Source organism: Podarcis melisellensis (genome assembly GCF_964234715.1).
Source record: "Podarcis melisellensis genome assembly, chromosome: 1".
Lineage (NCBI taxonomy): Eukaryota > Metazoa > Chordata > Lepidosauria > Squamata > Lacertidae > Podarcis > Podarcis melisellensis.
This window is the reverse complement of record NC_138528.1, coordinates 45,561,624-45,573,969: the sequence shown is the minus strand read 5'-3', so window position 1 is coordinate 45,573,969 and position 12,346 is coordinate 45,561,624. Positions and strand designations below refer to the sequence as shown.

Below are 12,346 nucleotides of genomic sequence, written 5' to 3'. Positions count from 1 at the left end.
CACTGTGTAAAGAATTCTGTGGGTCCATTACAGATGTAACACTAAAGCATTATTTAGCACTGGGTGAATAAGCGGAAGAAAGCTTTTGACAGACATGATTTCCCCTCCCCTATCCACCCTAGTGCAGCCATGAATAAGAGATTAGAGGCATTTGTTTCCTGTTTTAAACTAACAGAAATGTACCATTGTATCTGAATTAGGAGGAGCTAGGTTTTCTTTAGACTGCTTTGTGAACGAGTCATAGTCATAAACCTCTGTTGAATTCTGTCCTGTTTGAACAAGCCAAAGTTTACACTAACTGGAGAATTTGGTTCATTGCAGAAGAAATTTCATGAGGTATGACACCACAGCATAAGTCTATATACAACTTACAGCTATAGTATTTGAGTGTATAGTATTACAGCTATAGTATTCCTAGCAACAAGAAAAAACTTTGCTACTTGCTGCAGTCTTGCATCTGAGTAGGTTTGGAATGCTCTGAAATGACATTGCTCATTGAGTGATAATGCTTTTGCCACCCATTTGCATTGTTTCATTAACATCCTCCAAGATGTTTGAGCTGTTTAAAAAATGGTTTTGGCGTAATAAAGAAAACTTCCAAGTAGCTGCAAGAAGTTATATTTCAGTAGACAAGTTGGCTAGTGATGGCTTAAGATTTTGGGAATGAACAAATCTGAGGCTGATTTAAAGTTTGTTTCTCTTTAGGAAATGTGAGTTAAGTAGTAAATCTGATCAGCATAGCTTTTTCCAGATCATTTGCTTTCACATGAGAGCTGTGATAGAGTCAGAGAGAGAGATGGCAGTCTGGGGTACAGAAGGGTTGTCTCCCCACCTTGCCTTTTTCAACTATTGCACTCAAAAAAATGAAACCCCCAAGACAGCCTTGGGGGAATCTTGTGTTTTTACTGCTTAGAGCCAGTGACTAAACTTAAACTTCAGCCTAGTTGATACATTCAGCTTGGAGTAGCGCTATGATAGTGTGGTATAAGTCTTGTACAAGAGCATATGCAAACTGAAGAATTTACATAAGTTTGGGGTAGGAAGCAGCCCTTTCATGAGTGGAAGAAATTGTGTGCAAGTGCAAGGGTGGGGAACCTTTTTTCTGCCAAGGACTGCATACCAGTGGGAGTTAGGGGCAAAGCCAGTGCGTGGGCAATACCAAAACCAAAGGTACATGGGCTATCCTCTCTTTTTCCTGCTGCCACCACTCTGCCCTCCTTGCCATTCACATGTGGCCCTTGGCATACAGTTTGCATCCCCATGTGCTAGAAGAAGGGCACACTTGGATCTACCCCATGTGTCCCATGGCACTTTTCTACATTCATAAAAGCAATGTCCAGGGGACGCAGGTGGCGCTGTGGTCTAAAAGGTAAAGTAAAGGTACCCCTGCCCGTACGGGCCAGTCTTGACAGACTCTGGGGTTGTGCGCCCATCTCACTTAAGAGGCCAGGGGCCAGCGCTGTCCGGAGACACTTCCGGGTCACGTGGCCAGCGTGACATCGCTGCTCTGGCGAGCCAGAGCCGCACATGGAAACGCCGTTTACCTTCCCGCTGGTAAGCGGTCCCTATTTATCTACTTGCACCCGGAGGTGCTTTCGAACTGCTAGGTTGGCAGGCGCTGGGACCGAGCAGCGGGTGCGCACCCCGCCGCAGGGATTCGAACCGCCGACCTTTCGATCGGCAAGTCCTAGGCGCTGAGGCTTTAACCCACAGCGCCACCTGCGTCCCGATGGCGCTGTGGTCTCGGACTTGCCAATTGGAAGGTCAGCAGTTCGAATCCCTGCTATGGGGTGAGCTCCTGTTGCTCGGTCCCAGATCCTGCCCACCTAGCAGTTCGAAAGCACGAAGTGCAAGTAGATAAATAGGTACCACTCCGACGGGGAGGTAAACAACATTTCCGTGTGCTGCTCTGGTTCGCCAGAAGCTACTTAGTCATGCTGGCCACATGACCCGGAACCTGTCTGTGGAAATGCCAGCTCTCTTAGCCTATAGAGTGAGATGAGCATGCAACCCCAGAGTCGTCCGCGACTGGAGCTAACGGTCAGGGGTACCTTTACCTTTAAAGGCAATGTCTAGTTTCTTTCTTGAGTGATTACTATATACTTTACCACATACATTGCCTCTTTGATATCATTTTCATTTTGTAAATTTTTGCTAATCATTGTTTAAACTGAACTGAGCTGCGGAAGTCTATGTATAGCTGGAATTTATATCTGATTTAAACAAAAAACAAACAAGCCACAAAACAATGGTTAATTCAAGGAGCTAACATTGAATTCAAGGAACAATAACATGGTTTAGTTGATTCTGCCTGCTCATGAACATACTTTAAGCTCATTATATTTTAAATGGTCAGTTCTATCATACAGATGGTTAGTGCTATGCTGTAATTTAAAGGAAGCTTTCTGGCTTCTTTTCAGGAGAAAAAGAATAAGTTGACAAAAAAGCATAACAATAATTTGTTTGGTAACACTGCCACTATCAAATACAAAAGCACAGTTTTAATGCGCAGAAGAACATTGTCTAGGTTATGAACAATTTATAATGGTTGGAAGAAAGTAGCAAGTAGACAAACATAGTGTTATATTACGATAAATTTGATTCTAGAGACATTCAAAATCTGTCTGTTATGAAGACATTTCTTGGTATTAAAATAGATGTGTAGCTGTTGTTATGGAAACAGGGGGTGCAAGATGCTAGTCGTTAGTTTCAGCATGTCATATATTGGCCAATTTCTCATTTACTTGCTCAGAATAAAGCATTGAATGAAATAATTTAAAATATTCCATGATTCGCAAACATTAATTAACAGGAACAATGCACAATATGCTATAAGCGGGTACTCCCCCCCCCCCAATACCTTATGTTTCTTGTCTTTACCCTCATAGCTCTTAAGAAAACGACATATTGGAAATGATATTGTGACCATCGTTTTCCAAGAACCTGGAGCAGAGTCATTCAGCCCAAAGAATATTCGCTCTCACTTCCAGCATGTCTTTGTCATTGTCCGTGTGCACAATCCATGCACCGACAATGTCTGTTACAGGTACCTATTACTTTGTGGACACACAGAGGCTAACCACATTTTGGAATTTTTTATGCTTTATTTTACAATGCTTTTTTACTGTTAATTTTCAGGAAAACTATTTTTGGGTTTAACATTAAGTACTTGGCAGGCTGAGAACCAGTTAACATTTCTACTTTTTTTCCACAGAAGAAAGAGCATGCGAGTTAATTGGATACTTTAGAACCAGAGTTAGCTGCCTTGCATTGAGGCCAAGCTTCAAAAATGGCCAAGTGGGCTTCATATTAACCTGGTGATAATCCTAGGCTGGGTTAATTCAGCGTGTATGAAAATAAAATAATAAAATTCTGGCAAGTTGAAAAGCAGTCTGGAAACCATGTATGCCAGATTCATGGTGGCTTTCTCACATTGTTTATATGCATGGAGTTTCTTAGGAATTCACACCTAGGGAGCAGAGAATGTGATTGTGAAAGATACCAATATATTGCTCCCTCTGGAGAACATCCAAGAAGAACAAATGAATTCAGTCAAATTTAACATACTACCCTTTGGAATAAAATACTGGAGAAGTCTATTCTAAGACATGGTATTTCAGTAGAAATACTTTTCAGGACTGCTGTCCATGAAGTATCAGGCAGTAAATGTCTTAGTCTTTAAGGTGCCACAAGCCTCTTGGTTGTTCTTGCTGCAGAAGGCTAACACAGCTGCTCTGCTGTAAAGTAGTACCGTTGCTTGTTTGTTAAAGCATTGGTTCCCATGTGAAGTAGGGAACACTAGACTGCTGTTTCATAAATCCCCAACCAGCAATTTCATTGCTGAGTGGGGTCAAGGTCTTTGATTTGGGAGAAAAGAGGCTGTGACTGTTTTCTGTTCTTGTTTGTACTGCTAGGCCATGCTACCCTGTCGTAGATCATAAATTTTGCCGTTTCTAAAGATCAAAGCAAAGAAATCAAAGGCAGAATAGAAAGATGAGTTCCGTGGATTCAGCTCATCCTTAACTCACATTTCCTTTTCCTTTATGTAGCGTTGCTGCAACGAGATCCAGAGATGTGCCATCGTTTGGACCACCAATCCCTAAAGGCATTACCTTCCCCAAATCCAATGTATTCAGGGACTTCTTACTTGCTAAAGTGATCAATGCTGAGAATGCAGCTCATAAATCAGAGAAGTTCCGTGCCATGGCCACCAGAACCCGTCAGGAATACTTGAAAGATTTGGCAGAGAAGAATGTCACAAACACACCCATTGACCCTTCGGGCAAATTCCCCTTCATCTCACTTGCCTCTAAGAAGAAGGAGAAGTCCAAGCCTCATCCAGGAGTAGAACTCCACAGTTCTGGTGCTGTTATATGGAGTCTCCGTGCTAAAGACTATAGCAAGGGTGTAGATATAGACTGTCTCCTGGGGATTTCTAATGAATTTGTTGTTATCATTGAACAAGATACAAAGAGTGTTGTGTTCAATTGTTCCTGCAGAGATGTCATAGGGTGGACTTCAACAGACACAAGTGTCAAAATTTTCTATGAAAGGGGTGAATGTGTTTCTGTGGAGAGTTTCAAAAACCCTGAAGATATCAAAGAGATTGTCAAAAGGCTAGAGGTTAGAGTTTGTTCTCTCTCTGTCTCCCTCTCTAAATATGTAGATCTGGTCTTCAGGCATGAGTAAATTCAAAGAATTGTGATGGAAACATTAACATGGTTTGGATCCATTCTTAGATTTTGGTAGTGAAACAGTCCCTCAACCTGTGATGTAATTGTGCAAAAATATTAATGGAAATTATTTTCTAATTCTTCTCCCTGTTCTCCAAAGTTGCAAGCGGACTAGGACAAAGAATACCTTCTTACTTATTGCCCGTTGCTTGTTCAGTCATTAACTGAGACCTTTTGGGTAGTGTATTGCCACGGAAGCATTAACACGTAGCACAGTCCCTGACATGTATCAAATATTATTCAAGACTTAATCATTGAATCATAGAGTTGGAAGAGACCACAAGGGCCATCGAGTCCAACCCCCTGCCAAGCAGGAAACAACCTTTCTCCCTCCTGTATGTGACATCCTTTTATATATTTGAACATGGCTATCATATCACCCCTTAACCTCCTCTTCTCCAGGCTAAACATGCCCAGCTCCCTTAGCCGTTCCTCATAAGGCATCGTTTCCAGGCCTTTGACCATTTTGGTTGCCCTCCTCTGGACACGTTCCAGTTTGTCAGTGTCCTTCTTGAACTGTGGTGTCTAGAAGACTTAATATTATAGTTTCTACCTATTCTAGTAGCAACTGCATTTTATTCTCTTATTCAGAAAATAGCAGTCTCTATGTCATGAAGAAAAGCTGCATTTGTCTATTGCATTCAAAAATATTCATAATTAGCAGGATCACTTAGCCATTAGATCAAGTTTGCATTTTGTGTAGATAGCTGCATGCCAGTAAATAAGATGACTAAATTACAAAGAACTACCAATTTATCAAATCAATAGGGATATAATAATATAAAGGAACATTCTGTCAGCCTAACCATGAATACTGGTATATAACCCCACCCATGAATTTTTCAGATGTATTGCTACATTACCTTAATGCTTCTATAATTTTCATAAAGTTCTAAAGCCAGTCATTTATACAAAATCGGACTGTGCCTGGATTTTCATCCAGTAGTAACCTAGCCAACTTGCACTGAAAACTGTACACAGCAGTAGCTGTCAAAATAAGGAATATCATTGTCCCATCTTGCTTCATGTACCATTTTTTTAAAAAAAACCTGCCTCATGTATTTGTCTCCCACTGAATGTAATTAATTGCACTAAACTCTTCCCATCTCTTTTCACTTCTCAGCTTGTGACAAAGGGCTGTGAGTCAGTGGAAATGACTTTACGTCGTAATGGACTAGGCCAGCTTGGTTTCCATGTGAACTATGAAGGAATTGTGGCAGATGTTGAACCTTATGGCTATGCTTGGCAAGCAGGATTACGACAAGGCAGCAGATTAGTGGAAATTTGCACTGTGGCTGTAGCTACTCTGAGCCATGAGCAAATGATTGATCTCCTGCGGACTTCAGTTACTGTGAAGGTTGTCATTATCCCACCTCATGAGGATTGTACCCCACGAAGGTATTTTTATTTGTGGGGGGATAAATGAGTTATATCTGCTGCTCACTTTTTCAGGGTGTTCTCTGAATTTATAAAGCAAAATTTTTGTTCTAACTTGATCTATATAAAAATAAGAGTTCCATTTCACATTAATTTGGCTGTGGATGTAGAGTCATAGCTGGTTACTGTGTTTTTAAAGGGGACCTATTTATTCTTAAATAAATATGTTTGGGGCACGGATGGCGTTGTGGGTTAAACCACGGAGCCTAGGACTTGCCGATCAGAAGGTCAGTGGTTCGAATCCCCGCGATGGGGTGAGCTCCCGTTGCTCGGTCCCTGCTCCTGCCAACCTAGCAGTTCGAAAGCACGTCAAAGTGCAAGTAGATAAATAGGTACCGCTCTGGCGGGAAGGCAAACAGCGTTTCTGTGTGCTGCTCTGGTTTGCCAGAAGCGGCTTATTCATGCTGGCCACATGATCTAGAAGCTGTACACCGGTTCCCTCGGCCACTAAAGCGAGATGAGCGCCACAACCCCAGAGTTGGTCACGACTGGACCTAATGGTCAGGGGTCCCTTTACCTTGACCTATTTATTCTTATAGTATGGGAGTGCTTCTGCATTGCCATTGATATGTCAAAGCATCCCACTGGATTGTGTTACATGTATAATGTCTCTGAAGGAAGCATTGGTGATGCTGAGTATTCTCAAGTCAGATTGCCAGTGCTAGTGTTTGCTTACATTCTCATTAGTCAATTAATAATTATGTAGCCTTTGAATAGCTGCATCTCATAGCTGCAATTATGTTGGTGATGCTCACTTTTTAAATAAATGCATGTGAGATACTGCAAAATCTTTAAATGTCATATAGCTATTTTAACACTTCACTGAACTAAAACACCATTTGCGCTTTAAGCTGGGGATCTACATATATACTTATTTTGAAGGAGCTGCTGCCTGTTTTCATTATTTGGATCCTTCAGCCTGACCTCAGAATAACTTGAGATGAGTTTCACCTTGTACTTTAACTCTGTATACAAAAGTTCTAGTTACAGGTAGGTAGCCGTGTTGGTCTACCATAGTCGAAACAAAATTTAAAAATTCCTTCCAGTAGCACCGTAGAGACCAACTAAGTTTGTTATTGGTATGAGCTTTCATGTGCATGCACACTTCTTCAGATAAATTGAAACAGAAGTCACCAGACCCTTATATATAGTGAGAGGGTGGGGAGGGTTGGGAATGGGTGATTGACTGATAGTTGCGGTAAACCTGTTGACAACTGTTAACAACTGCAGTTGGTTTTACAGGAAAAAGCAAGGGCTTTACAGCCATTAACAGTCATCAACAGGTTTCCCACACCTATCTGTACAAAAGTCAAGTGCCAGGGTATGAAAGAATAGAACCTTTCTCCTGGAGCAGAATGAACAAATATTATGTGGGAGGCTATCTCATTTTCCTAACAGCTAGTTCTGTGTTAAATGCATGTTTTAAGATAAGTCAGCTCAAAGTTAGGGCAATTGATGTTTACAATTTGTCAAAAGTTATTAGCCATCATTCATATTGTTGCTTTCAGATATTTTTCAAAAACCACCTGTTCATAATAATATAAAACTTGCATAGCCTTGAAGTAAAAGAATAGAACAGCAAGGCAAGAAAACCCTGTCATTTTTGAAGTTCAATATTTTTAGTTATTTCCTAAATGCAATTCTTAAAATAACATTTAGGCTGCAATCCTATACCCAGTTTCCTGAGAGTAAGCCCCATTGATCTGAGTTCCATTTCCAGGATCTCTGAATCCAAACTTTACTGCGTAACCCTAAGCATATTTATTCTGCTGTAAGTCCACTGAATTCAGTCGGTCTTCTTTCTGTTTTTATGATTGTAATTGATTTTGATTTTTTTGGAAGTTCAGGTGATATGACCAGACTTCTGTTCCAGAGACTATGGGAGATATCAAGTGTTAGACATACAGAAACATTAGTCAGTTTAAGTCAATTGATTTCCTTGTGTCTGAGTATGACTTGATTGTGTCTGAGTAGTGCCTTATAAATTAGGGATAGAATTAATGTGTAACTAACCAGTCTGAGCCATATTTAGCACTCAAGAGTAGGGGTATCACAATGAATGTTAGAATGACGTTGGTTTAGAAATTACGTGGTTTCCAGCGGTAATGGATAAGTAAAATGAAAAGAAAGGCTAAAAATTAAATGAAAAACAAGGGAAAGGATTTGCTGAATTAATAAATTAGAAATTGGAATACAGAGAGGGGAGGTATGAGGAAGTCGGGGAAGTAAGTTATAAGAAAAAAAGGTATTGAAATTATACTTGCCTTTTATTTTTGTCTGTTTTTATTATTGTTTTGTTTTGTTTTTCTACAACTTTTGAAAACTTAATAAAAATCTTTTTTTTAAAAAAAAAAAAGAGTAGGGGTATCACAATTGCTGTCATATAAGGGTATATTGCAAAAACCTTGGTTTTCGAACAGCTTAGTTCTCGAACGTTTTGGCTCCCGAACGCCGCAAACCCAGAAGTGAGTGTTTCAGTTTGCGAACTATTTTGGGAAGCCAAACATCCGACGGGGCTTTCGCGGCTTCTGATTGGCTGCCCGAGCTTCCTGCAGCTAATCAGAAGCCGCGCTTTGGTTTCTGAACATTTTGGAAGTTGAACGGACTTCCGAAACAGATTCCCCTCGACTCCCAAGGTAACGAGTGTACTTTTCTCCCTTATTTCAGAGTTGCATTATGCTTTCTTCTTTCTCTTTCAGAAGTTTTTCTGAAATTAATCGCATGCCGGTGATGGAATACAAAATGAACGACGGCGGCGTTCCATACGAGTTCAAGTTCCCGTTCAGGAATAACAACAAATGGCAGAGAAATGCTAACAAGGGACAAGGGCCTCATGGGCAGCAAATGCCATCCCAGATGCAAAGTCCCGCGACCACTAGGGTTGCCTCAGGGAAAGGTGAAGGGAAAATGCCTCCCCCAGAGCGAGCAGCCAATATTCCACGCAGTATTTCTAGTGACGGGCGGCCACTGGAGAGTAGAAGGTAGATAACTAATTTGTGTGTTGTCTTTCCTCCAAGGTATGTTGCAGCATTCTGAGACTTTTGAAACAACAGCAGTAAGAACTCTCCGGCACACAAGTTCACATTCCAATTCCCCCGCTTCTTATCCAGATCAAATCTGACCCCCCACCTCAACAAAATGGTTTTATTCACTTCCAGAAAGTATTTGGTATCTGAAAGAAATGACACTAAACTAGTTCACAGCATTTGGGGATTAGCTCATAGTCTTCAGGTGCCAATTCTAGTCATGCCACCTTTCTTTTCCAGTAACTGGAGTATGAAGAAATGCACATATATACTCACGTCTCTCTATTGTTTAAAAAATTCTTTTTTTAAAAGAAAAACATCCCTGATTATATTTTCCTCTCTGAACCTGCAAAACACATACGCCTGTGTTGTTATATCTATATTAAGAAAAGCGCATCTTCTAAGGGAAGAAAGGCAAAAGCAGTTCATATTGGAATATGAAAGAATCGCCTGTAGGTCTAGCCCTTCCGCTTGTGTTCACGTTTGGCAAATTGCCTCAGCACTCTAAAACTTTATTTCCACCCTCTTTTTGCACATTGAAATCAATGGATTTTGAACTTTTTAGGGGATTAGCACATGTTGAAGATTGGTTCGGTAAGTGGAAGGGCTAGCTTTAAAGTATATGAATAACACAGTCCGTTGGAAGAAAGACCTCACTATATTGGTCGTATGAGCTCTAAGCCTGTAGTCAGTAAAGAAGGGGAATAGTTCCAAGATAATTGTGCTTCTCTTTCCTCAGGTATTCTTTGCCTGCTTTTAGGCAAAATGTCATTATAGCATTGCAGAGTGCAATGCTATAATAATTTAATTAATTAATTAATTTTTATAATGTTTTTATAATGTCGCACTATTTTGGTGTTGTTAGCCGCCCTGAGCCCGGCTTCGGCTGGGGAGGGCGGGATATAAATAAAATTTATTATTATTATTATTATTAATGCCATTTACTTGGGGTACCAATACCTGTTGTTGCAATTTTAGATCTTATCAGAATTCTCTTCCTTCTGAAGAGAACATGTGAAGTCTCTGGCTGATGTTGTTTCTACAATACACAATTAGTTTTACATGTAAAAAACCACCAACCTTTTTTGTACATTCGGGATTTTCCCAACATTGCTGGAATGCAAAGCAAATGTAATCTGAAATACGCCATTTCTACACTCTCTCATGCACACCAAAAGGACCAAGTAAATTGGCCCTTCCCCCCCCCCTTTTTTGATCACTTGATACCAGCTATGCTTCCTGCCATTTCATGCTATCATGTGGCACAGCCAGTTTTGTCTGGAGAGCCAAGCTTTGACTAAAGCTCATTTGACATTGATAGAGCAAGCCTGTGTGCTCTTGGCTGTCATATGTTCTGCTCACAGCAAGTCCTGGGCACCGTAGAGTGTTGATGCCATGAAATGTACTTTTGCCTACATCCCTTCTCCCCTCAATGAACTAGTTCACAGCTGAAAAGAATCACTGAAATTCAAAGTGTCAGCTATTACTTTCCACAGTAAACACCCTTGATGTTGGGTTTCTGCTGTGTTCAGGTGGGCCAGTTTCATTTCTTTGTTTTGTTATTTATATTCCACCCTTCATCCAGTATAACCACAGGGCCACTTCTTCCAAATGTGTTAGGAATGCTGGGAGCTTCTTGTTAGTTGTAATTTGGTTATTGCTTTTGACAAGAATGGGCTTCTGAGGTAGCTCCCCATCTGTGTAATGCTCTCCTCGGGGAGGCTCTCCCGACGCCTTCATCACATATCTTTAGGCACAAGGCGAAAACTTTCCTCTTTTCCCAGGCCTTTGGCTAGTTAAACCACCTACGATCTTCTAAACTGTGTCTGTGTGTTGTTATTGTTTTGTTTCTTATTTTGCTTTGTATTTTTGTATTTTGATACCATAAGGCTTTCTGTGCTTGGTGGTATATAGACTTAATAAATAAGTAAAAATAGAAACTGATAAGCGGACAAAGATTGGAAAATACTTTATGCCGCATGTTTTGCAACCCCACACACTTGCTCGAAAAAAACTCCTATTGAAGACAGTGGGTTGTAGCCAGTGTATATTTGCAGTAACAGAGAGCACAAGGTGTGGCAGCTCCCTTGCCATCTGAAGAGCTATTCTTGAGGGGTGAAGCACCCTCTGGAACTCTTTTGAGTATGGAGTAAAGAGAGCTGTGGTAGGTGAGGAAGAATCACTGGAAATCAGGTTCTCCACCTTGCAAAATAAAATCACTTTCCAGGAGCACAAAGCCACCTTTGGGTAGAACCCCTCGGAGCTTGCTTCCAAGTGAACCTGTGTTTAATTGAGCTGTGAAGGCACTATATTGGCAGTCACTCCTTAAAGGTAAAGGTAAAGGTACCCCTGCCCATACGGGCCAGTCTTGACAGACTCTGGGGTTGTGCGCCCATCTCACTTAAGAGGCCAGGGGCCAGCGCTGTCCGGAGACACTTCCGGGTCACATGGCCAGTGTGACATCGCTGCTCTGGCGAGCCAGAGCTGCACACGGAAACGCCGTTTACCTTCCTGCTGGTAAGCGGTCCCTATTTATCTACTTGCACCCGGAGGTGCTTTCGAACTGCTAGGTTGGCAGGCGCTGGGACCGAGCAGCGGGAACGCACCCCGCAGCAGGGATTCGAACCGCCGACCTTTCGATCAGCAAGTCCTAGGCGCTGAGGCTTTAACCCACAGCGCCACCTGTGTCCCTTGTCACTCCTTAGGCAGCTTGCAAATTACATTTTTAGTTTTCTGCTGCTGCGTATATCATTACCTAACCCATTTCATAACTATAGAATTCAGGGACAAGGCACAGCAGGGGACGTTTTGTAATATGTGCAACATATTTTTGAGGCAAATACAGGGAGCAAAAAGCAGGTGCCCTCAGGGCACAGAAGCAACAACTAAAATAAATATTTAAAAGAAACGCAGGCGGAAGAACTGCCAAAGAACAGCATTACGAAACCGCACCATGAATTTCAGAACAAAATATTCTTGGTATAAGCATATTATTTGTCTGAAAAATTAAACTTTGCAAATGGGAAGCCTGGAAAATGCCTTTAATGCCTCAGTGAATATGCAGAGAGCCTTGAACTGGATAACTGATTCAAACTGTCTGGTTCTCAATAATAGCACCACAAAGCCAATGCTTTTGCTGCTGTTAAATTG

General features: G+C 41.3%; 1 protein-coding gene across 7 annotated transcripts in view; it reads left to right on the top strand.

Annotated features, from left to right (window-relative positions):
• Window positions 1-12,346, top strand: part of SIPA1L1 (signal induced proliferation associated 1 like 1) — a 165,403-nt gene that overhangs the window by 119,841 nt on the left and 33,216 nt on the right. For all 7 annotated transcript variants that reach the window (XM_081889542.1, XM_081889541.1, XM_081889538.1 and 4 more), the window contains 4 exons: window positions 2,889-3,046; window positions 4,050-4,623; window positions 5,857-6,131; window positions 8,870-9,151. In XM_081889542.1, coding sequence (XP_081745668.1) covers window positions 2,889-3,046; window positions 4,050-4,623; window positions 5,857-6,131; window positions 8,870-9,151 — 1,289 coding nt within the window. The remainder of the gene's footprint in view (window positions 1-2,888; window positions 3,047-4,049; window positions 4,624-5,856; window positions 6,132-8,869; window positions 9,152-12,346) is intronic.